Source organism: Microcaecilia unicolor, chromosome 3 (assembly GCF_901765095.1).
Source record: "Microcaecilia unicolor chromosome 3, aMicUni1.1, whole genome shotgun sequence".
Lineage (NCBI taxonomy): Eukaryota > Metazoa > Chordata > Amphibia > Gymnophiona > Siphonopidae > Microcaecilia > Microcaecilia unicolor.
In genome coordinates this window covers 88,915,319-88,941,138 of record NC_044033.1, presented here as the reverse complement: position 1 = coordinate 88,941,138, position 25,820 = coordinate 88,915,319, and the positions used below count along the sequence as shown (strand labels likewise).

General features: G+C 45.7%; 1 protein-coding gene across 1 annotated transcript in view; it reads left to right on the top strand.

Moving 5' to 3' along the window:
- Window positions 1-25,820, top strand: part of EHBP1 (EH domain binding protein 1) — a 763,964-nt gene that overhangs the window by 559,031 nt on the left and 179,113 nt on the right. Inside the window, 1 exon segment of the mRNA XM_030196160.1 lies at window positions 23,624-23,731. Within this exon segment, the coding sequence (XP_030052020.1) occupies window positions 23,624-23,731 (108 nt within the window).

The following is a 25,820-nucleotide window of genomic DNA, read 5'->3' as shown; positions in this document are numbered from 1 at the left end:
CCAAGCCTCTTATACGGGGCACCTATGCTCGCAGTCGCTCCTTCACCGTTCTTCTCATTTTATCATAGTCTCCTTTTTTAAAGTTAAACACTCTAACATATTTGATTTCCTATGTATACTTACTTCAAAGCTAATATCAAATCCGATCATATTATGATCACTGTTATCAAGAAGCCCCATCACCATTACCTCCCGCATCAGAGCTTGCGCTCCACTAAGGACTAGTCTAGAATTTTTCCTTTTCTCCGAGGACAAGCAGGCTGCTTGTTCTCACATGTGGGGTTGACGTCCATGTTGGCCAAGGAATCGGCATTTTGCCAGCAAAATAAAGTTTTGCTAGAGTCTTCTAGCGAGCGAGCCGCGCACACCACGCATGGGCGGACATCTTCCCGCCCGTAGCGTGAACGTGCTACTTCAGTTTTTTCTTGTCCGCATTCGAGGTGACAGGTTTTTTTCTCTGCTCCTCGTAAGGCCCAGGTAAGAGTCTGACGACTTGTTTTCTTCTTTTTTCTATTTTAGTTTTCTTCAAAAAAAAAAAAAAATTAGAATCCTCATAGATCTTTTAGTTTAGCCCTCTTTTAAGTCTCCTGTGTTTTTCGCAGTCGGGAGCTCCCTTTCTTGTTTGTGCCCTTTTTTCTTTAAGTAGGCACGATCGTGTCTTTTGATTTCACCGAAGCCGTTTTTCCTTCCATGTCATCAAAGACACCCAGCAACTTCAAGCGTACACGGTGCAACCGGACAATCTCAGGTACCGATACCCACGCCTGGTGTATTCAGTGCCTTAGGCCCAACCATAGCCCAGCCGCTTGTAGTGCGTATGAAGAAACCGACCCAAGTGTCTCGAGAGGCCCAACGAGAAAAACCTTTTGGGGCTCAGTCTGGTCCTTCGACGTCGACGTTGGTACCGAGGTCGGCGGCGGGGTCAACATTGAAGGGAGAGAGCTAATGGCTGCTATGAGACCAACTCAAGCTGGGAGCAGTGAGGCATCGAGTGGGTCTCCACCTGCCTCGAGCCCTCCTGTTATGTAAGCCCCCCAGCCCCGAGGAGACGTGAGGATTCCATGTCCTCCTCATTGGTACCAAGGAGTCTCGATGACGGGCGTTGAGCGAAGGCTAAGAAGCACCGTCATCGTTCTCGTTCGATGCACGGTACCAGGAGCTCTGGGACGTCGAGAGAGTTGGCACCCGAGAAGCGTCGGTGCCGAGAGGATCGCTCCCCCTCGATGTAGGTGGTGCCGATGCGTCAGTCTCCTAGCAGCCCGATGCCTGCTCCCGAGCCTTCACAGATTCTGACACCGCCTGTCCCACTGACCCCGCAGCCTTCTCCGATGGCAGCTCTCGATGAGCACATCCGGGCCTTGTTTCCAGAACTTCTGGAGGGACTGCTACGTCAGTTATCTTCTGTGTCAGGGTGCTTGCGCCTTCTGTACCATCTGCTGCAGCAGTGTCTGGCCCTTTACCTGTGGTGAGGTCCCCGACTGCAGCATCAATGTCGTCTGCCACCCAGGTCGACTCCCCTTCGACATTGGTGGAGGGAGCTTCGCCCGCAGTCGGACCAGGCATCGACCTCTTGACATTGCCATAGAGGACATCGTTCCTCGGCGTCGAGGCAGGTCCAGTGTCAAAGCACCCTAACTCAGGTTTTATCCAACACTGAGCAGCAGCGTTCATGGGAGTCAGATGAGTATCCTAGGTACTTCTCTTCTGATGAGTCCTTTGGGATTCCCTCTGATCCTTCCGCTCCGCTAGAAAGGAGACTGTCTCCACCGGAGAGTCTGTCCTTTTCCTCTTTTGTCCAGGAAATGGCTACAGCTATTCCCTTCCCTGTGGAGGTTGAAGAGGAGCCCAAGACTGAGATGCTCGAGGTCTTGGATTATTCTTCTCCACCTAAAGAGGCTGTGACAGTTCCTCTGCACAGGGTACTGAAGGAAGTCCTTATACGAAACTGGTCAGCCCCTCTGTCTGGCCCCGTGGTCCCGAAAAAAGCTGAATCCCAGTATTGGATCCACGGTGAACCTGGGTTGATGAGGTCTCAGTTACCCCACAGTTCCATGGTGGTGGACTCCGCCCTCAAGAGAGCCAGGAGTACTAGAGACTATGCTTCGGCGCCCCCAGGCAGAGAAGCTAGGACTCTTGATTCTTTTGGGAGGAAGACGTTTCAGGCCGCTATGCTCGCTGTCAAGATCCAGTCATACCAGCTCTTCATGAGCGTACACTTGCGGGACTCAATACGTCAACTGTCCAGCTTGGTTGATGCACTCCATACAGAGCTGGCCGAACCTTTTCGCTAGATGGTCAGGCAGCAGAATGTATGTCGCAAGTTCCTGGCCAGGGGTACTTTTGACGTGACATCCAGGATTGCTGCTCAAGGTATAGTGATGCGCAGACTCTCATGGCTGCGTGTCTCTGACCTGGATCATTCTGTCCAGCAGTGGATGGCGGATGTTACTTGCCGGGGGGGGGGGGGGGGGACAATCTTTTTGGTGAAAAAGTAGAGGATCTAGTTGATCAAATCAAGAAGCATAATGATGCTATGGATTCTCTCTCCCACCGGGCACCTTCTGCTACTGCCTCCTCATCTAGGAGGTTTTTTGGCAGGAGGAGGAGTGCCCCCTATACCTATTCTAGGCATAGGTACACTTCTGCTTCTCGGCAGCCTGTCCAGGCTCAGCCCCAGCGCACTCGTTCTCGTCAGCCTGTCCAGGCTCAGCCCCAGCGCACTCGTTCTCGTCAACAGTGTGTGACTAAGGCCATTCTGCTCCCCAGCAAAAGCAAGGGACGGGCTTTTGACTGGCTCCAGTTCAGGATAGCCTTGGTAAAAGTGTCCGTACCGGACGACTTGCCGGTAGGGGGGAGGTTGTTTTTTCACCAAAGGTAGCCTCTCATAACCTTCAACCGGTGGGTTCTTCAAATAGTCCGGTTAGGATACACCCTCAGTCTGGAATCCATACCTCCAAATTGCCCACCAGGAGCTCATTCTTACATTTCCCAGCACAAGCAGGTACTTGCAGATTAACTCTCCTCCCTTCTGAAGGCCAGTGCAGTTGAGCCCGTTCCACCAGGGGAAGAAGGGCTGGGATTCTATTCCAGGTACTTCCTTGTGCAAAAGAAAACAGGGGGGATGCGTCCCATCCTAGACCTAAGGGGGCCTGAACAAATTTTTAGTTCGAGAAAAGTTCAGGATGGTTTCCCAGGGCACCCTTCTTCCCATGATTCAAGAGAACAATTGGCTATGCTCTCTGGACTTAAAGAATGCTTACACACATGTCCCGATACTTCCAGCACACAGGAAGTATTTGCGATTTCGGCTGGGAACTCAGCACTTTCAGTACTGTTTACTGCCCTTTGGTATGGCATCTGATCCCAGGGTGTTCACAAAGTGCCTGTCAATAGTTGCAGCGTCGCTACGCAGACTGGGAGTGCATGTGTTCCCTTATCTCAACGATTGACTGGTGAAGAGCACCTCGAAGGTAAGCGCTCAGCAGTCCATGCAAATGACTATTCTGGTGCTAGAACGTGGGGTTCCTGATAAATTATTCCAATTCCCATCTCACCCCAGTTCAGAAATTGGAATTCATTGGAGCTCTGTTGAACACAAAGACAGCTTGTGCTTATCTTCCCGAGGCAAGGGCGGACAACCTCCTGTCCCTCGTGTCTTTAGTATGAGCGTCTCAACAGATCACAGCTCGGCAGACTTCTGGGGCACATGGCCTCCACAGTTCATGTAACTCCCATGGCACGCCTTCACATGAGATCAACTCAATGGACCCTGGGCTCCCAGTGGTATCAAGCTGCTGGAGATCTAGAGGATGTGATCCAATTGTCCACCGACTTCCGGAATTCTCTGCATTGGTGGACGATTCGGACCAATTTGACCTTGGGACATCCATTCTAAATTCCTCAGCCACAAAAAGTGCTGACGACGGATGTATCCCTCCAAGGGTGGGGAGCACATGTGGATGGGCTTCACACTCAAGGAGCTTGGTCCTTTCAGGAAAAAGATCTTCAGATCAATCTCCTGGAATTGCGAGCGATCTGGAACACTCTAAAGGCTTTCAGAGACCGGCTGTCCAACCAAATCATATTGATTCAGACAGACAATCAGGTTGCCATGTATTACACCAACAAGCAGGGGGGTACCGGATCTCGCCCTCTGTGTCAGGAAGCCGTCCAGATGTGGCTTTGGGCGCGCCGTCACGGCATGTTTCTGCAAGCCATTTATCTGGCAGGCGTAAACAACAGTCTGGCCAACAGACTGAGCAGGATAATGCAACCTCACGAGTGGTCACTGAACATGGGAGTAATCCGCAAGATCTTCTGAGCGTGGGGCACCCCCTCGGTGGATCTTTTTGCCACTCAAATCAATCACAGGGTCCCTCAGTTCTGTTCCAGGCTTCAGGCCCACGACAGACTAGCGACAGATGCCTTTCTCCTCCATTGGTAGTAGGGAAGAATTTGCTGAAACTCAAGCAGGACTGCGGAACCATGATCCTGATTGCACCCTTCTGGCCGTGTCAGATTTGGTTCCCTCTTCTTCTGGAGTTGTCCTCCGAGAAACCATGGAGATTGGAGTGTTTTCCAACCCTCATCACCCAGAATGAGGGGTCGCTTCTGCATCCCAACCTCCAGTCTCTGGCTCTCATGGCCTGGATGTTGAGAGCTTAGAATTCGCCTCCTTGGGTCTTTCAGAGGGTGTCTCCCAAGTCTTGCTTGCTTCCAGAAAAGATTCCTCGAAAAGGTGTTACTCTTTCAAATGGAGGAGGTTTGCCGTCTGGTGTGACAGCAAGGCCCTAGATCCTCATTCTTGTCCAACACAGACCCTGCTTGAATACCTTCTACACTTGTCAGAGTCTGGTCTCAAGACCAACTCCGTAAGAGTTCACCTTAGTGCGATTAGTGCTTATCATCACCGTGTAGAGTATAAGCCTATCTCTGGACAGCCTTTAGTTGTTCACTTCATGAGAGGTTTGCTTTTGTCAAAGCCCCCGGTCAGACCTCATGGGATCTCAACGTCATTCTCACCCAGCTGATGAAAGCTCCTTTTAAGCCACTGAATTCCTGCCATCTGAAGTACTTGACCTAGAAAGTCGTTTTCTTGGTTGCCGTTACTTCAGCTCGTAGGGTCAGTGAGCTTCAGGCCTTGGTAGTGCTTGCACCTTATATCAGGTTTAATCACAACAGAGTAGTCCTCCACACGCACCCTAAGTTCCTGCCGAAGGTGGTGTCTCATTTCTATCTGAACCAGTCAATTGTCTTGCCAACATTCTTTCCCCGTCCTCATACCCGCCCTGGCGAAAGCAGTTTGCATACCTTGGACTGCAAATGAGCACTGGCCTTTTACGTGGAGCGGACGAAGCCCTTCAGACAGTCCGCCCAGTTATTTGTTTCTTTCGATCCCAACAGGAGGGGAGTCGCCATTGGAAAACGCACATTCTCAAATTGGCTAGCAGATTGCATTTCCTTCACTTATGCCCAAGCTGGGCTGTCTTTAGAGGGTCATATCACGGCTCATAATGTTAGAGCCATGGCTGCGTCAGTGGCTCACTTAAAGTCAGCCTCCATTGAGGAGATTTGCAAGGCTGCAACATGGTCATCAGTCCACACATTCACATCTCACTACTGCCTTCAGCAGGATACCTGACATGACAGTTGGTTGGGCAGTCAGTGCTGCAGAATCTGTTTGGGGTTTAAAATCCAACTCCCCCCCCCCCGACCCATTTTGTTCTGTTCCAGGCTGCACTCTCAGTTAGTTGTTTATGGTTTCAGGTCAATCTATGTTATGTCCTCGCCATTGCAAGGCCCAATTGACCAATGTTCATTGTTTTGAATGAGCCTGGGTGCCAGGGATACCCCACATGTGAGAACAAGCAGCCTGCTTGTCCTCGGAGAAAGCGAAGATACTTACCTGAAGCAGGTATTCTCCGAGGACAGCAGGCTGATTGTCCTCACAAACCCGCCCACCTCCCCTTTGGAGTTGTTGTTTGCTTGCTTCTATGCTTTTTGATTAAACTGAAGTAGCACGTTCACACTACAGGCGGGAAGTCTGTGCATGCGTGGTGCAGGCGGCTTGCTCGCTAGAAGACTCTAGCAAAATTTGTTTATTTTGCTGGCAAAATCCCGATTCCTAGGCTGACGTGGACGTCAACCCCACATGTGAGAACAATCAGCCTGCTGTCCTCGGAGAATACCTGCTACAGGTAAGTGTCTTTGCTTTCTTGTCGGCTCCTGTACTTGCTGCTCCTTAAAGCAGTCCTTGATGTCATCAAGGAATTTTACCACCCTAGCATGCCCAGATGTTACATTTACCCAGTCAATATCGGGGTAATTGAAATCACTCGTTATTATTGTGTTGCCCAGTTTGTTAGCCTCCCTAATTTCCGATAACATTTCTACATCTGTTTGTTCATCCTGGCCAGGTGGACGGTAGTACACTCCTATCACTATTCTTTTCCTCTTTACACATGGAATTTCAATCCATAAGGATTCCAAGATGTGTTTTGTTTCCTGCAGAATTTTCAGACTATTTGATTCAAGGCCCTCCTTTACATACAGTGCTACCCCTCCACCAATTCGAGCCATCCTATCACTACAATATAATTTGTATCCCAGTATGACAGTGTCCCACTGGTTATCCTCCTTCCACCAGGTCTCAAAGATGCCTATTATATCTAATTTTTCATTTAGTGCAATATATTCTAACTCTCACATCATATTTCTTAGGCTTCTGGCATTCGCATATAGGCATTTCAAACTGTTTGTTGTTCCTATTTACATCATGCTCAGTGCTTGACAATATTAATTTGCAATCTTTTGTCTGATTTTTATTTTTATTTATGGACACCTGTTCTACTATGGTCTCTTTTGCAACCTCACTATCGGGATACCCTATCTTCCCTGTTTTGGTAATATCTTTGAAAGATACCTTATTCCGAATCATGTGCTTTTGAGCAACTGTCGGCCTTCCCCCAGTTTCTAATTTAAAAGCTGCTCTATCTCCTTTTTAAATGCCGATGCCAGCATCCTGGTCCCACCCTGGTTAAGGTGGAGCCCATCCTTTCAGAATAGGCTCCCCCTTCCCCAGAATGTTGCCCAGTTCCTAACAAATCTAAAACCCTCCTCCCTGCACCATCATCTCATCCATGCATTGAGACTCCGGAGCTCTGCCTGTCTCTTGGGCCCTGCTCGTGGAACGGGTAGCACTTCAGAAAATGCTACCCTAGAGGTTCTGGATTTGAGCTTTCTACCTAAGAGCCTAAATTTGGCTTCCAGAAGCTCTCTCCCACATTTTCCTATGTCATTGGTACCCACATGTACCAAGACAGCCGTCTCCTCCCCCATCTAAAATCCTATCTAGGTGACACGTGAGGTCCGCCACCTTCGCACCAGGCAGGCAAGTGACCAGGTGATCCTCACGTACACCAGCCACCCAGCTATCTACATGCTTAATAATTGAATCAGCAACTACAACAGCTGTCCTAACCCTTCCCACCTGGAGACACATCCTCGGTGCGAGAGGATATTGCATTCCCTGGTGTGCTGGTCCTTTCTACGGGATTACTTCCAGCCTCACCAGGGTGATGCTCTCCTTTTAGAAGGCCTTCCTCCTCCAAGGCAGCACAGGGGCTACCAGATTGGAGTTGAGACTTATCTACAGCATGCATCTGTGTAGGCCTCCTCTATGTACTGAACTGGGCCCTTCTGTGCCTTCTAGAGACTATCTGTTAATGCTGTGGCAGAAACTTCAAGTTTTAAAACTATGGGGGAAAGGGTATAAAGACTAGCTAATAAAGTTTGCTTTCTTTCTTTTTTTTTTTTTTTTTAATTTTAAAATTCCAACTGTGTTTATCAATATCCTACATTTCCTGTTTCAAACCCTAATCTTTAAGCTGTGGCAGAAACTTCAAGTTTTAAAACTATGGGGAAAGAGGAGATCACTTGATGAGTTGAGGAGAGCAGACATGTGGCAGCTCTTCTCCGGGGCCCTTTCCACCTGCCCAACCGCATCTAACTATAATTCGGCTTCGAGAGGCAACCTTTTTTGCCGGGATTGATACCCTTATTGTATGGACTTGTTTGTGGTGAGATCTGAAGTGACGATGCCAGGAAAAACAAGAAAGATCTGGAGAAAGAATGAGGAACTAGCAATTCTAAGATGGCGTGGAGCCCAGCCGCAGCAGCGCCACTTTTCATGCTGCCTCAACTGCATCAACTTACTGAAGCGGTTAAGAGTGCAATGGAGCCGCAATTGCATCACTTTTCGGAACAACTTTCTAGCTTAGAAGTTTTGCTGGAAGATATCACTCGCCAAACTGGAGAGCTGGAGAAAAGGGTATCGGCGGTGGAAGTTGTAGAAGCTGACGCAGCAGCTCAACTGAAAGTGCTCCAAAAGATAGCAAAAGAGCAGTCACAGTAACTCAATGATTTGGAAAATAGATCAAGAAGATCTAACTTTCGAATTGTTGGGATCCCTGAAACTCTCCCGGATCACACTTTGCCCACCTTGCTGGAAAGCTGGATGAAAGCACAATTTGCTCTCTCTGACTGTGTGGGCCCTTTGTGCCTCGAGGGAGTGCACAGAATTGGCTGCAAGCAGGACCAGGGAAATCAACTCCATGTTGTTATAGTTAACGTGCACAACTTTGTTCATAAGACAGAAATCCTGCGCAGCTCAAGACTAAAGTGGGACAACCTGTTCTGTGATGAAGCGCCTATTACAATATTTCATGACTATTCGACTGCACTTCAAAAACACAAGCGCCTTTTTGGACCCGTTTGTAAAACCTTAGCTGCCTCTCAGAAGCGGTTCATGCTCGTGTACCCAGGACTACTAAAAATTCTCCATAATGGTAAACGGTATGCTTTCGGATCTCCACAGGAAGCACAAACCTTTCTGGCAGAAAATCAGCTTCCCTCGTGTACCAACCTTTAAAGTTCCAGGATTTGTCAAATTCCTTATGCAATAGGATATCGATCCTAAAGGAGCTGGTGCCGTAAATGGGTTGCTCTTTCAGCTTGCAGCGGCACTTCTTTTTTTTTTATCTCCTACAGAGGCCATCTGTTTTATGCCTTAGTGGGTATGATCAGATAAACTGTACAACATATGTTGTGCACAAGGGAGCTGCAATGCCAATACTGACTTCATACACTTGGTTGTCCTACAGCATTTAGTGTCATATCTGACTGATTTCCTAGTTAGTCAAGTTAATGACTGTCTTTGCCTACAAAATGGACATACATAGCAGCTTTTCATTATTCAGTAGGCATTGCACTGTAATGAAAATGTATAAATGCTATAGTTCATAGTTTGATCTTATACTGTTATGCTGGTATATATTACTGGGTAGAGGGAGAGGGGAGGGCCTGTCATCAATTAGGATCTCCAGCCTCCTGCTATATGGAGTGGGAGAGTTATTTGGGGATCTCGGGGGGTGATGGAGAATTTATTGAGGGGAAGGCGGTTGGGGAGGGTTGCAACGGTGGCTGGAAAAGGAGCATTGTACTAGAATTCTCTATGACTCTATATTGGTTAATACTGTTAGCAGTGTTTATTCTGCTTCTATTTGCTATAATTACAGTGGTTAATTCATTTTGCAGAGTTCATTCCGTAGGCATATGGCAGAACCATCTTGTGGCAGGAGTGGACCCCAGGTGGGGCTGTGCACTCGGAATCTATTTTATACACATTAATCTTGTGATTTCAACCACCTCACTCTGAGCCATGCAAGTTAAATCCGCATGATTCATTACTTGGAATGTGGGGGGGTATAACTACTCCGGTGAAATGTGCAAAGATCTTATCTGCTTGACAAAGGCAGGCATTGCGTGCTTACAGGAGACGCGTCTTTCTGAGGTGGAACACCAGAAATTGAAGTGCATATGGGTGGGGGAGGTTTTCTCAGCCTCTTCCTTAGGGCGCAAGGTGGCCATTCTGATTAGGAAAGGGTTGGCATCCAAGGCAGAGCTGGTAGCGAAAGACCCACTTGGCAGCTATGTACTGCTTCATCTTTGGTTACAAAGCAGAGAATTTCTTATCTTAGCTCTTTATGGTCCCAATAAGTACGATCCCTCCTAATAGTGAAGGAGTGGTTAGGGTGGTGGACTCTGGTCCTGGGGAACTGAGGAACTGAGTTTGATTCCCACTTCAGGCACAGCTCCTTGTGACTCTGGGCAAGTCACTTAACCCTCCATTGCCCCAGGTACAAATAAGTACCTGTAAGCCGCATTGAGCCTGCCATGAGTGGGAAAGCGCGGGGTACAAATGTAACTTAAAAAAAAATACAACTTTGTTATCCGTATCAGTCCCTTAAATTGATGGTTTTAGGAGATTTTAACTTAGTCTCAGACCCAACACTGGATTGCTCGGTCCCTAGAACAGCCCATCATGGTGGGCTTAGATCTCGAGCTCTCTCTTCCTTTATGCGTTCACTTAACCTTGTTGATACTTGGCACTCCCTCCATCCTAGAGAGTGAGACTTCACGCATCTCTCTCAAACTCACGGCACCCTTTCACGAATAGATTATATATTGGTAGACCAAGTTATTTTTCCCGGGGTACTCTCAGCTGGTACTGGTCCCGAGGAAGTGTCAGATCATGCCTTAGTATGGATTGATATAGAAGGCCCAGAATATTACCAAGCTAAAACTGGGTGGCGGTTTCCAGCCTACCTGTATCATAACACAGATTTTGCTAAATATCTCCATCAAAAATGGGATGATTTTGTACGCTTCAATTTAGCTGCATTTAGAACAACCAACCCTTTTCTGGTCGACAGCTAAAGCCGTGCTGAGGGGGGATTGTGATAGCTTATGTCCATGCCCATAATAAAAATCTTTCCGGAAGTATACTTCAGTTAGAATCGAAATTTAAAAAGGCTAAGAAAATGTATATACGTATGCCAAACGCTGCAACCTGAGAATGATTACATGTTACACAGGTAGCTCTTAAATCTCTCCTCCATGAACATGCAACTCGGTCGCTTCTTTATCGTAAATACAGGCTTCAGAGGTTTGGTGATAGAGCTGGATCCCTTTTAGCGCATCTTGTAAAGTGATTGGGGGCATGCAGAGCGATAGCTGTTATAAAGGATTATAAAGGTTGTGTGCGCAATGAAAGTGAGGAGATAGTAAAGATCTTCACCCAATTCTTTGCTAAGTTGTTTGAAGCTAATAAACCCCGGACCTTTGCTCTCTAAATCATTATCTGAACCAAGTTGGGCTTCCACATCTAACTCCCCACGAAATAAAGGAATTAAATGACCCCATCACTGGAAAAGAATTGCACGATGTTATTAAATCCCTAGCCTTGTTTTCAGCCTCAGGCCCAGACGGGTTTACTGGAGAGTTTTATAAGATGTTCCCTCCCTCTTTTTTGGGACCACTCCATGCTTACTATGAACAAGCTATAGCAAAACGTGAGTTCCCCCCTTATGCTAATGCTGCTCTGATATCTCTAATACTGAAACCGGGGCAGCCAGGTGATCAGGCTGATTCCTATCACTCTATTTCACTCTTAAATGTGGACCTTAAGATCTTAGCAAAAGTCTTAGTGAATCGATTGTCCAGATTTCTTCCCCGATTAATAGGTGCAGAGCAAGTGGAATTTGTCAGGCACCGCCAGGTGGTTGGTAATGTTCGCCGTTTGTTACTAGCTATGGCACACTGTCAACAGACCAAAACACCAGCCCTGATAATTAACTTGGATGCCGAAAAGGCTTTCGACAAAGTGGGCTGGGACTATTCGGTGTGTTGCATTTCATGGGATTTCAAGCTTGGTTTTACTATGCAGTACAAGCCCTATACGCTGATCCCGTGGCCTCCCTGATAATAAATGGGGTACGTGCTTCCCCTTTTCAATACATCAGGGATGTCCACTCTCTCCATTATTATTCATTCTTTCCATGGAACCCCTGCTGCGGGCCCTGAAACTAGCAGAAAAGGTTCCCAGGGTAGAGGTGGGTGGGGAGCTGGTGAAGGCTCTGGCATTTGCTGGTGGTAACGAATAATCCCAAATGCTCGCTAACTGGACTATTAAAGATAATTACCAATTCTCTGGCTTTACATTAAATCTTCAGAAATCTCAAATCCTCTCAGTTTTACAGGGCTGATGCTCTCATTGGAGGGGTGCCTTTCCTTTGACATGGGCAGGAGGCATCCTTAAATATTTAGGGGTATATATTCCACGTGATCTGTCTCAACTATTTGTAATTAATGTTGCTAAATTATTATTTTTTTTAATGTTTTTTATTGACAAGAGAGAATACAATTTATGCAAAACAAGCAACAGTAGAGTACAAAAGACGATATGCTTAAATTGCACCTACAAACATGCAGGTAAAACAGAGCAAGAAAATAGCAACCTAGCTAATAATGAAACATAAGAACTATTGTTGCTACTTGAAGGCATAATAAGATATTACAATCATATCCTACTCTCCTTTTTCTTTATTTTAAACAAAGAAAACATAAAACCCCTACCTCTCCCCCCCCCTCCTTCCCTCCCTCCCTCCCCCTCCACCATGGCTGAACCGCACCCTGTGAATACATATCTACTTTTTGATAGAGGCGAGCTGGACCAAGTGCGAGTAGCACCGGCTCCAGATGCCAGCATACAGGTGATTACGCCTTTGGGTGGGATCCATATTCCCCCCCCTCCCACGTTGCCATCTGTAACATGCTGGCATACCATTTTGCTAGAGGGGGAGGGAGATTCATCCACCCAGCTCTGCAAAATAACCTTTTTAACCAGCACAAGAGCCAAGAGGGTGAATCTGCAGTGCGACTCCGAGAGTCCCTGCGACACTAGATCAGAGTCAGATCCCATAAGCATGACTCCATAGGACCATTCCGGAGGAACTTCACCTACTTCTTCCAGTAAAGCCAAAATCCCCCTCCAAAATTCCTGCAGAGAAGAGCATTCTAGAAAGTGATGTACCAATGTGCCCCTGCTAGTTTTACACTTGTCGCATAACTCAGAATCCCATAAGCCCATACCTTTGCCCCTACTCCTAGTGAGATATGCGTTATGTAAGATTTTTAATTAGATTTCATGGATACCTACGTTTGGGGTAATTTTAGATGCAAGCATGAAGCATCTGGACAGCTCCTGTTCCGTCACCTGTACTCACATTCTAGCGCTCCATTGGTTCACCACCTGTTTAAAAAAAGGGGCCTTATTCCATGCCTTGCCCATCCGGCACCACTTGGAGAGCCCATTTTGTCCCCAGGGAAGTCCGGGTTGTTGTGAAGCTCTATGAAGGGTGACGCTTCCGAGGCTCCTCCCAGGCCTCCTCCACCAATCCCAAGCTAATTGAAGGGGTCATAGTAATGGTGTCAGCCTAGAGCCCAATTCGCTTCCATGCAGCGCATTGAAAACTGAAGATGGGGAGGCTGCGTGTTCCCAAACATCAAGAGGGCCATAAACAGATTGACCCGTATGTGCCTCATGAATCCATCGCAAGAGCACCGTGACATTATTAAACCTAAGGTCAGGCAAGTTAACGCCCCCTTCTTCCCTGTCACAGATCAGTTTATTGTACCCAATTCTTGCTCTTCTGGCCCCCCAAATAAATGAGATCACCCCCCTATACATCCTTTCATCCTTACTCGACACCCATAGTGGCATCATTTGTAAAGGATATAATATCTTAGGTAATAGAACCATCTTGGCTAATGCCACCCGCCCTAAGAAAGAGATGGAGAAATCCTTCCATTTACCGCATAGAGCTTTGATGGCCTCTGTTTTCTCAATGACATTTTTCTTAATCATGAGAACAAAGTTTGGATGGAGAAGCACTCCTAAGTATTTCATGGGGCTGGTCGACCAAGTACATAAGTACATAAGTAGTGCCATACTGGGAAAGACCAAAGGTCCATCTAGCCCAGCATCCTGTCACCGACAGTGGCCAATCCAGGTCAAGGGCACCTGGCACGCTCCCCAAACGTAAAAACATTCCAGACAAGTTATACCTAAAAATGAGGAATGGGAAATCTGGCAGTTGCTTACAAGCACAGTTGATGGATAGTGCCATAGCCTCTGACTTTTCAGTCTTGAGCCCCAAGAAGGACCCATATGCCTGAATAAGATTTACTAACTCAGGGATCCCTCTGGATGCCTTACCCAAGAATATTAACATATTGTCTGCAGATAAGTTGATCTTATATTCATGATCTCTTACCATAATGCCTTGCAGATCTTGGTGTTGTCGAATTACGCTGGCCAGAGGCTCCAGAGCGAGAACAAACAGCATAGGGAACATCCCTGACTCGTGCCCCTCTCCGATACAAACAAATCCGACATCTCCCCATTAACAAGGATCTGCGCTGTAAATGAGTCTCCTGCATCAGGAGGACGTCCGCTTTCATGCGCTTACTATAATTTAAGATTTTTGTGCGCTTTATGGGCGAGTGGATACCATCCACATTTAGGGTAGCAACACGTAAACTACCCATTCACCCCATCAGTCATCAACATTTTGCGGATCTTATGCTGCAGGCAAGCTCCCAGAAGTGGTGTCCCAGCTAAACCACCTCCAGGAGAAAGTAAAAACCATTGCACTTTCACGCCGATCCCTTGCAAATAGAGCTCGCATACAAGAGCATTCAGCCTCAGTGCCCATCCAACTCCCCCCCCCCCATGCATCCTTTACCTATCCCTACATAGACCCCCCAATCCCCAGGCATTCCACATCACACATCCCCTCCCTCCCACTGTATTCCCAGCTACCTGAACTCCCTCCCCCCTCACTAGTATAGTATATACCCCCTCCCTCACACAACATCAGTTACAAACAATCTTATAAGTACATCGGGAGAGAGGGCAGGCACGGAGTATGTATGTGTCACAAGGGCACCTTCACTCAACAAACACTATAAGTATGCCATGCCTTCCAGGCCACTTATGGGTTCAATAGATTGAGAAGTGTTAACATGGCCCTCACATTAAGGCTCCGTGCCCTCTTGCCAGGTGATGAAGCAAATCACTGCACATATTACTCACAGTTTGGGCACCAAAGGTTTTCTAACCCAGCGCCCCACACTAGGCAAGGCGCTTGCAGCTACATATAGAAGCAGATCTTACTGAGTACATGTTCCCCACTAAGGTGAGGGAAGCTTCTCCACAAATGCTTTCAGTTCTTCTGCTGTTGTCATGGATAACTTGCGGTTGTCAAAGGTGAGGCGCACCCGGTCTGGGTATTGGAAGGCAAATTTAATGCCCCTCGCGTAGAGCTGTGAGCAGTGTGGAGCCAAGGCCCTCCGTTGTTTCAAAACTTTCAAAGAAAAGTCCTGGAAAAGTAATAACTGGGCACCATTGTACTCCACCAAGCGCTGCTTTTTGTAAAGTTCCAACAGTCTAGCCTTCACTGCGTAGTTTAGGTATTTTGCAATAATTTGGACGCGGCTTGCCAGAATCTTCCCGACGCTGTCCAATGCGATGTACTCGTTCAACATAAAGCCCCAGGGTTCGAGGAAGCCACCGCTCAGTTAAGTCGCGCAATTCAGATTCAGTGACATTCTCGGGGACTCCAATAATCCGTAAGTTGTTCCGGTGTCCTCGATTCTCCTGGTCTTCCACCTTGTCCAACAAGTTTTGAACCTGCGCCTCCAGCATTCGAATTCGACCTTCCGCTGTCGCCATGAGGTCCTCCTGGGCAGATATATGGTTTTCTGCATGTTGTATCTTTTTTATTTTTATTACATTTTCAATACTTAAACAGGATACATCTGTGAAGTGTAATACAGCCAAATTTTTCAATTCAAAAAGAAAAAGGAAATACAGAAGTCAAACTCTATATGGCTCTCTTAGACCTTAATACTGGGGGGTGGGGGGTAGGAATTAGTGAAGGTTATAAGACATATTTAACACAATTTAAGAAAGTTATGGCGCCATATTTCTCAACATTCTAATTTCTATCTTTTTATAGCTGTTTTTGAGTCGAGAAAAGATTTCAGCTGTTCAGGCATATAAAAGACATATTTTATCTGACTTAACCTTACTATACATTTACATGTATTTCTGTTCTTGTCTTCATAGAAAGAAAAGCTTTCCTCCTTTGTTGAGTTGTTTTAGTGACATCAGGGTAAAGCCAAATGTTTTCTCCTCCGAAGTTATAATTAGCTGATTTAAAATAAAGTCTCATAATTGAGTTCAAGTCTTGCTCGAAGACAAAGGAGACTATCATTGTGGCTCTTTTAGTGACATTATCTAATGATCGTTCCAATATTGCTGTAATATTGGCCACATCGATATCATCTTTCCCATTGTCCTTTTTTTTTTTTACTCCTTCTGCACTTTTAGACTTGTTTGGTATATAATAGATTTTGTTTATTGGTGGTGTAGCTTCTTGTGGGTACTTTAAGTTTTCCTTAAGAAATCTCATAAATAATTTCAATGGAGTCGCCCCAAAAGCTTAGGAAAATTTAGCAAGCGGAGATTTAGTCTTCTATTATAGTTCTCTATTTGTTCTAACTTTCTTCGGATATTCATATTGTCCTTTGCCACTATTGTTTTAAACTCTTGCATATGTTCTACCTCACTTTGTAAGGCTGAAACCTTTAAGAAAAAATCTTGCTTAACCAATTCTACAGTCTCCTTCAATTCTTGGATTTTACTACTACTACTATTTAGCATTTCTATAGCGCTACAAGGCGTATGCAACGCTGCACAAACATAGAAGAAAGACAGTCCCTGCTCAAAGAGCTTACAATCTAATAGACAAAAAATAAAGTAATCAAATCAATTAATGTGTACAGGAAGGAGGAGAGTAGGGTAGGTGGAGGCGAGTGGTTACAAGTGGTTACGAGTCAAAAGCAATGTTAAAGAGGTGGGCTTTCAGTCTAGATTTAAAGGTGGCCAAGGATGGGGCAAGATGTATGGGCTCAGGAAGTTTATTCCAGGCGTAGGTTGCAGCGAGACAGAAGGCGCGAAGTCTGGAGTTGGCAGTAGTGGAGAAGGAAATAGATAAGAAGGATTTATCCATGGAGCGGAGTGCACGGGAAGGGGTGTAGGGAAGGACGAGTGTGGAGAGATACTGGGGAGCAGCAGAGTGAGTACATTTATAGGTTAGTAGAAGAAGTTTGAACAGGATGCGAAAACGGATAGGGAGCCAGTGAAGCGACTTGAGGAGAGGGGTAGTATGAGTAAAGCGACCCTGGCGGAAGACAAGACGGGCAGCAGAGTTTTGAACCGATTGGAGAGGGAAGAGGTGACTAAGTGGGAGGCCAGCAAGAAGCAGATTGCAGTAGTCTAAACCAGAGGTGACAAGAGTGTGGATGAGGGTTTTGGTAGAGTGCTCGGAAAGAAAGGGGCGGATTTTACAGATGTTGTAAAGAAAGAAACGACAGGTCTTTGCGGTCTGCTGGTTATGAGCAGAGAAGGAGAGAGAAGAGTCAAAGATGACCCCAAGGTTTCGAGCTGAGGAGACAGAGAGAATGAGAGAGCCATCAACAGAAATAGAAAATGGGGGGAGTGGGGAGGTGGGTTTGGGGGGAAAATGAGAAGCTCGGTTTTGGTCATGTTTAATTTCAGGTGGCGTTTAGACATCCAGACAGCAATGTCAGACAAGCACACTGAAACTTTGGTTTGGATGCAAGGTGAGATATCAGGGGTAGAAAGGTAGATTTGGGAGTCATCAGCATAGAGATGGTAGGAAAAGCCATGGGATGAGATTAATGAACCAAGGGAAGAAGTGTAGATAGAAAAGAGGAGGGGACCAAGAACAGAACCCTGAGGTACGCCGACAGGCAGAGGGATAGAAGTAGAAGAGGATCCACCAGAGTGAACACTAAAGGTGCGGAGGGAGAGGTAGGAAGAGAACCAGGAAAGGACAGAGCCCTGGAATCCAAGTGAGGACAGGGTATCGAGAAGTGTGATCAACAGTGTCAAAAGCAGCAGAAAGATCAAGAAGAATGAGGATGGAATATTGACCTCTGGATTTAGCCAGTAATAGGTCATTGGAGACTTTAGTAAGCGCAGTTTCGGTTGAGTGGAGAGGGCGAAAACCAGATTGTAGTGGGTCAAGAATAGCATGTGAGGAGAGAAAATCAAGGCAGCGGTGGTGAACAGCATGCTCAAGTAATTTGGAGAGAAAAGGGAGGAGGGAGATGGGTCGGTAATTAGAGGGACAAGTAGGGTCGAGTGAAGGCTTCTTAAGGAGAGGTGTGACCACAGCATGTTTAAAGGCAGTAGGGACAGTTGCAGTGGAAAGTGAGAGGTTGAGAATGTGACAGATAAAAGGAATAAGAGCAGGTGAGATGGCATTAAGAAGGTGGGTGGGAATGGGATCAGAGGAACAGGTGGTACATTTTGAGGAAGAAAGGAGAAGTGTAGTTTCCTCTATAGTAACTTCAGTAAAGGAGGAAAAGGAATGAGGGGAAGGAGAGAGAGGGGAACGGACTAGTGGAGGGAGAGGTGGCGAGGTAAAAAATTCAAGGTTTATCTTTTGAACCTTGTCGTGAAAGAATTCAGCAAGGGTTTGAGGAGATAATGAAGGGGGAGTTGGGGGAGGGGGCACCTTGAGGAGAGAGTTCAATGTGGTGAAGAGAAGTCGAGGGTTAGAGCCAAGAGAGTTGGTCGGTTGGATATAATAATCCTGTTTGGCGCGTAAATGAGCAGATTGGAAGGAGGTCAGCATGAACTTAAAGTGTAAGAAATCAGCAAGGACCCAAGATTTCTGCCAGAGGCGTTCGGCGGAGCGGGTACAGGAACGTAGGTAGTGGATATTAGAAGTCAGCCAAGGTTGGGGTTTTGTACGCCTTATAGGGCGGGTCATCAAAGGTGCAAGTGTGTCTAAGGCAGAGGATAGAGTATTGTTGTAAGAAGAAACAGCCTCGTTGACAGACGTGGATGGTGCCACAGTAGAGAGGAGGTTTGAAGCATGGGAGGATAGAGATGAAGGGTCAATATCGTGAAGATTCCTAGATAAATTAGATAAGATAGAAGGGGACTGGGAGGGAGGAGATTTAAGTGTGAAAGTTATAAGATGGTGATCAGAGAGGGGAAGATCAGAGGCAAGGAAACTAGAGGGTGAACAGTTGGAGGAGAAGATGAAATCAAGACAGTGACCATTTTGATGAGTGGGGGAGGTGGAGCATAGTTGGCGATTAAAGGAGGTTGTTAAAGCGAGTAACTTGGAAATATAAGAGTTGGAAGGATCATTAGCAGGAATATTAAAGTCACCAAGGATGAGAGAGGGGGAGGAAGGATCATGGAAGAAGGCAAGCCAGGCATCAAAGTTACTGAGAAAGGATGAAAGGGACTTATCAGGGGGACGATAAATGACCACTATTCGAAGAGGCAGAGAGTAGAGAAAAGGCGGATAGAGTGGACTTCAAAGGAGGAAAAACAGTGAGATTGAGGTGGAAGAAGGGGTTGAAATCTGGAGGAGGGAGAGAGAAGTAGAGTTTAAGGCTTTTACCTCTCCTGAAGATTGAAGTAAGGTCATGTCCATTTCAAGGAGTTTAAGCCAAATCTTTTCAAGGCTGACCTCCGGTTTTCTCTCCGAGGACACAGAAAACATCTGATCCTTGGGCCTCAGCGATGTCTATATCGGGCCGGGCTCCCCGCAGGGTTTACCAATAGACACACTTCCAGGGTCTATTTGGATTACCTCTCGGCACGCAAAAGTCGCTGGACACGGAGGGTTCATAGAACTTGGTGGGGGGGACAAAGATGTTTCATGTTCCCGCGGTGGAACCGCCTCACCGGATCCACCCCACTCACCAGTTGAGAAACCACGGGAAGAAGCGCTCTAAACCTGGTTGAATCGGCGAAGAAATCGAGGTAGGCGGGGGCACTACCCGCAACATTCCTTTTCTCTTTGAATGTGGCATATTTAATTGAGGAAACTTTTTCTCTCGGTCAAACTAGCTGGAGCTGCTTACGATTCTCCCGTTCACAGCGCCATCTTAACACACCCCCTCCATTGTATCCTAACTGCATGCCAGCCACACTGTGCTTGATCTTTTCTAGCCCAGCGTGTAACTTGGCCAGCTTGTCATCCAACAGTTGCAAAAGGTGCCGCATGGACACCTGCACTGTGTCCTCGGTCAGGACAGAGCTTGCCAGGGCAAGTTGAGTAGTTGGGGGCGGCGACGCCATCTTTTTTTGTGTTGTTGCTTTCTCCTGCCCAGCCCGCGGGGGGTCTTTACCGGCATGCTGACTGCACAGCTCGCAAATCTTTCCAAAATTCACGACAGGCCCTTCTTCCAAGTATTTAGTAACACATGCAGAGATTTTAAAAGTAAAATGAGGTATTATGACACCATATAAGTGGATAATTGGAGCGAGGGGAGAGTGGCCGAGCCACCAAGCGTCTGCTCAAGCTGACGTGACCCCCCGCTAAATTATTTTCTAATACCTGTACTAAGTTACTAAGTTACAATTGTGGCAGGCCTATTCGCTGTCACTCTTAGTCCACATAGCTTTGTATAACATGTTTATTATTCCCCGGTGGCTGTACATTTTTCAGATTCTACCATTGTATCTTACACGTAACGATGAGGAAAAACTGAACTGATTAATACACCTGTAGAGTATGGTGGCCTGTGTTCCTCTTAAGCTTATGGCACCTCACCATTGCTAGCGGCATGAGAGACATCACAGATTGGTTTCACTCCACGCAAGGTTTTTCAGCTACAACAATTGAAACTAAACTGACTCAAAATACCCATTTTAGTTGTTTAGTACACATGGTGGGCAGGAGTGTGCCCCCCAGTGCTGCATTCTTCCTCTATTTTTCCAACAGCTAAGGCAGTTTGGCAGGTTTGAAGGCATCACCACTTCTCACCAAAGGTTACTCCATACATAGCTATTTGTGATAATCCAGCCTTCCTGCCTGGAACATTATATTTATTTATTTATTTGTAGCATTTATACCCTGCTCTTTCCCGCTCGATAGCAGGTTCAGTGCGGCTTACAATGTATTTGTACAAAGTATAATAGAGATAACACTGTGTATGGGTACAAAGTATCCTAGAGGTAACATAATGAATGGGTACAGAGTTACAGATAGATAACACAATTGTAAAGAGAAGGGTAAGAGGGAGAGATGTGAGGGGAAGGAATGAGTTTTGGTAGTATTAGTGGTGTGGTTTAGATTTGTGAATTAAGTTGGGTCGTGGTAAGCTTGTTTGAAGAGGTATGTTTTCAACAGCTTTCGGAATGGTAGATGTTCGTTGGTTGTTCAGATGTATCTTGGTATGGCGTTCCAGAGTTGGCTGCCTATTACGGAGAAGTTGGACGCATAGTAGGTTTTGTATTTGAGACCTTTGCAGTTGGGAAGGTGAAGATTGAGATATGTACGAGAAGATTTGGACCCGTTCCTGGCTGGCAGGTCGATTAGATTGGTCATGTAACTTGGAGATTCACCGTGGAGGATCTTGTGAATCATTGTGTGGACTTTGAAGTTTATTCGCTCTTTGATAGGGAGCCAGTGGAGTTTTTCATGGAGTGGAGTTGCACTTTCAAATCGTGATTTACCAAAAATGAGTCTGGCTGCCTGGGTGGTTTGTAGTTTCTTCAGGATTTGGGCTGTGCAACCAATGAAGATGCTGTTGCAGTAGTCAGCGTGGGTGAGTACTGTGGATTGTACCAGATTGCGGAATGTTGTTTGGGGGAGGAATGGTTTTACTCTTTTCAGTACCCACATCATATTGAACATCTTCTTCGTCATGGCTTTTGCGTGAGTTTCTAGAGTTAGGTGATTATCTAACGTTACTCCCAGGATTTTTAGGTTGTCGGATATTGGGATTGTAATGTCGGGGGTGGTCAGGGTGGTTGGGAGTGAAGTGGAGTGTCTTGATGAGAGGATTAAGCATTGAGGTTTTTCTTTATTCAATTTCATTTTGAAGGCATTGGCCCAGGTGGCTAAGATGTTCATGCCAGTAATTATTTTTTCAGAGATTTCTGCAAGGTTGGATTGGAAAGGGATGAATATAGTGACGTCATCTGCATAGATAAAGGGGTTTAGACCAGCTTTGGATAGGGCTTTAGCCAGAGGAATCATCATAAGATTGAAGAGGATCGGGGATAGAGGCGATCCTTGGGGGACTCCGCATTGTGAGGACCATGCAGATGATACAGATGAGGTTGATTTGACTTGATAGGATCTGGTGGTGGTGAAACTTTTTATCCATCTAATGATGTATTTCGAAGATGGCAACGGAGAGGCTTAGTTTACTTGGTACATGCGCTGACGGAGGAAGGTCGGCTTAAGCCTTTTGCTGATTTTAAAAAACAGTTTTCCATGTTGCCAACAGATATTTTTTACTATTATCAACTGATGCATTTTGTTGCCAGCTTGCCTTGGGAGTCTCTAACTGAGGACATACAAGAGGAACTAGCTACAGCGTTTTCCCTTGGTGCACAACAGAAGATGCCGTTATCGTTCCATCACCGGCACATTCGAGATACTGCACTCGAACTGGATTTTACTAAGTTCGCCAATTTATGGGGATATCACTTTCCACAGCAATGTTTAAAGCACACGTGCTATCTCTGCGCAGGACTTCAATGATAATGGCTCATTACTTCAATACAAGTTTGCGCTGTGTATTTTCATCTCTCCATGGCGGGCCTTTCATATGGGGGTGTCACCTGATGGTGCCTGTATGAAGTGTGGTGCTGAGGGAGTGGCCTTGGGTCACATGTTCTGGTCCTGTTTGCGAGTTTCAGCTTTTTGGAAAAACCTCCTAAAGCAGATTTTGTGAATTTGGGCAGCCGGATGGCATTATGATCCACTATTACTGTTTGAACACCCCCGCCTAGGTCCACCAGTGCCTCGGGGTTTTCAAGATTTTGTATTACGAGCTATTATTATTGCCAAGAAAACAGTACTATCAGAGTGGCTCTCTGATCGTACTCCATCAATTCAACAATGGCGTGCCCAGATGTTGCTTCTAATGAGACTAGAGAGATTGGAGGTGGATAATGCTTCCCCCCACAAAACCCTACATTTTCAATACAGATGGTTCCCCTTCTGGGAGACCCTTACACCTGCCACAAAAAGACATTTGCTGAACATGTAGTCACTGGTATATTGGCATAGTCTAGTCATAATGCTCTGCTAGTTATGAGTTGGGGTGGGGGGAGGCTGGAAGTCGGGAGGGGAGTTGAATTATTGTACATTGTATTCTCTTATTGACTTATTGCATGTCTTTATGTTGGTTCATTCAATAAAAAAGATTTGAAACTAAACTATGGGGAAAAGGGTATGGAGTGTAGCTAATAAAGCTTGCATGCTTTTTTTTTATTTTAGAATAAAAATTCTAACTATGTTTATATCAGTATCCTACAATTCCTCTTTTAAACCCTAATCTTTAAGCTGTGGCAGAAACTTCAACTTTCAAAACTATGGGGGAAAGGATATGGAGACTAGCTAATAAAGTTTGCTTTTTTTTTTATTTTAAAATTCTAACTGTGTTTATCAATTCCTCTTATAAACCCTAATCTGTAAGTTACCAAGCTCAGAATAAAATAATGTCACTTACCCACAGAGATGTCCTCTTCTCTCGGAACTTCTAAAACCATTCACATAGCTAAACTTGATCAATGGTTGAAAAACACTAATGTATGTATGTTTCTATTGTGTATAAATGCAAGAATACTAATATTAACATATCCTTACAGATGAGGAAGACAGTGTTGAAGTAGATACTAATGAGGCGGTACCTGAATGCTCTGTCATGCGAAGTGGTGATGAATTTACTAACTTAAAAACTGGTTTTGCTTCTACTGGTAACTGAATGAATGCTCTTTTTTTCTTTTGCATGACTAACTCTAGAATATCCGTTGTCTGTCTGTTTTTCTGATAGATATTTATTTTTCTAGTTTAGCCTTGTTACAGTACTTTAACTATTTGTTGCTATTTAACTTTTTAATTTTAAATCAACAACTAAGCAACAGTCTTTAAAGTAGTAGATATAATTATTAATATTAATTGTCAGCAATTCTGAGGATCTTCTCCTGTTTCTAAAGATCTATTAAATAAATTCTGTGTATTCATTACAATTCTTTAGAGGTCCCGTCAGGATTTCTCCAAGTTTCCATGGTATCCTGGGATTTATCCGATCCAGCCCCATAGCTTGGTCCACTTTCAGATTTTCCAGGTCTTTATAAATGCTTTCTTCCGTGAACAGCGCAATATCAACTCTATTCCTAGATATACCTTCAGCAGCTGACCGCTGTCCTTCTCCAGGATTTTCTTCCATAGACACTGACGAGAAGTAATTGTTTAGCATGTTCGCTTTATCCTCATCACTTTCTACATAGGTATTCTCAGCATCTTTCAGTCTACCAATTCCATTCGTAGCTTTTCTGTTTTCCCCAATATATCTGAAAAAGGTCTTGTAACATCTCTTTACATGTTTAGCCATTTTTTTTCTTCCGCCCGTGCTTTCACTAGCCATATTTCCCTCTTTGCTTCTTTGAGTTTATTCCAGTAATCTTTTCCGTGATCCTCTTGTTGTGGAAATATAATCTTAAAACGTAGTCTCTGTCATGTTTCAAAGGAAACGTCACTAGAAGAGTTGTCCTAGTTGTTATAACCTCCAATGAACTCTCCAAAAAAGCTGTTAGTTCCAAATCAGCTAGATTGTCTCTCTTCATCACAACTGCAGTTGACCCTCCAGGCTTTCCCCAAAAAGTCTAATATGGAATTCTTACAAGGGGGGGGGGGGGTATTTTCAGGTGGAATTAGCAGTACCTCACAGAAGTACAGTGGGGGAAATAAGTATTTGATCCCTTGCTGATTTTGTAAGTTTGCCCACTGACAAAGACATGAGCAGCCCATAATTGAAGGGTAGGTTATTGGTAACAGTGAGAGATAGCACATCACAAATTAAATCCGGAAAATCACATTGTGGAAAGTATATGAATTTATTTGCATTCTGCAGAGGGAAATAAGTATTTAATCCCTCTGGCAAACAAGACCTAATACTTGGTGGCAAAACCCTTGTTGGCAAGCACAGCGGTCAGACGTCTTCTGTAGTTGATGATGAGGTTTGCACACATGTCAGGAGGAATTTTGGTCCACTCCTCTTTGCAGATCATCTCTAAATCATTAAGAGTTCTGGGCTGTCGCTTGGCAACTCGCAGCTTCAGCTCCCTCCATAAGTTTTCAATGGGATTAAGGTCTGGTGACTGGCTAGGCCACTCCATGACCCTAATGTGCTTCTTCCTGAGCCACTCCTTTGTTGCCTTGGCTGTATGTTTTGGGTCATTGTCGTGCTGGAAGACCCAGCCACGACCCATTTTTAAGGCCCTGGCGGAGGGAAGGAGGTTGTCACTCAGAATTGTACGGTACATGGCCCCATCCATTCTCCCATTGATGCGGTGAAGTAGTCCTGTGCCCTTAGCAGAGAAACACCCCCAAAACATAACATTTCCACCTCCATGCTTGACAGTGGGGACGGTGTTCTTTGGGTCATAGGCAGCATTTCTCTTCCTCCAAACACGGCGAGTTGAGTTCATGCCAAAGAGCTCAATTTTTGTCTCATCTGACCACAGCACCTTCTCCCAATCACTCTCGGCATCATCCAGGTGTTCACTGGCAAACTTCAGACGGGCCGTCACATGTGCCTTCCGGAGCAGGGGGACCTTGCGGGCACTGCAGGATTGCAATCCGTTATGTCGTAATGTGTTACCAATGGTTTTCGTGGTGACAGTGGTCCCAGCTGCCTTGAGATCATTGACAAGTTCCCCCCTTGTAGTTGTAGGCTGATTTCTAACCTTCCTCATGATCAAGGATACCCCACGAGGTGAGATTTTGCGTGGAGCCCCAGATCTTTGTCGATTGACAGTCATTTTGTACTTCTTCCATTTTCTT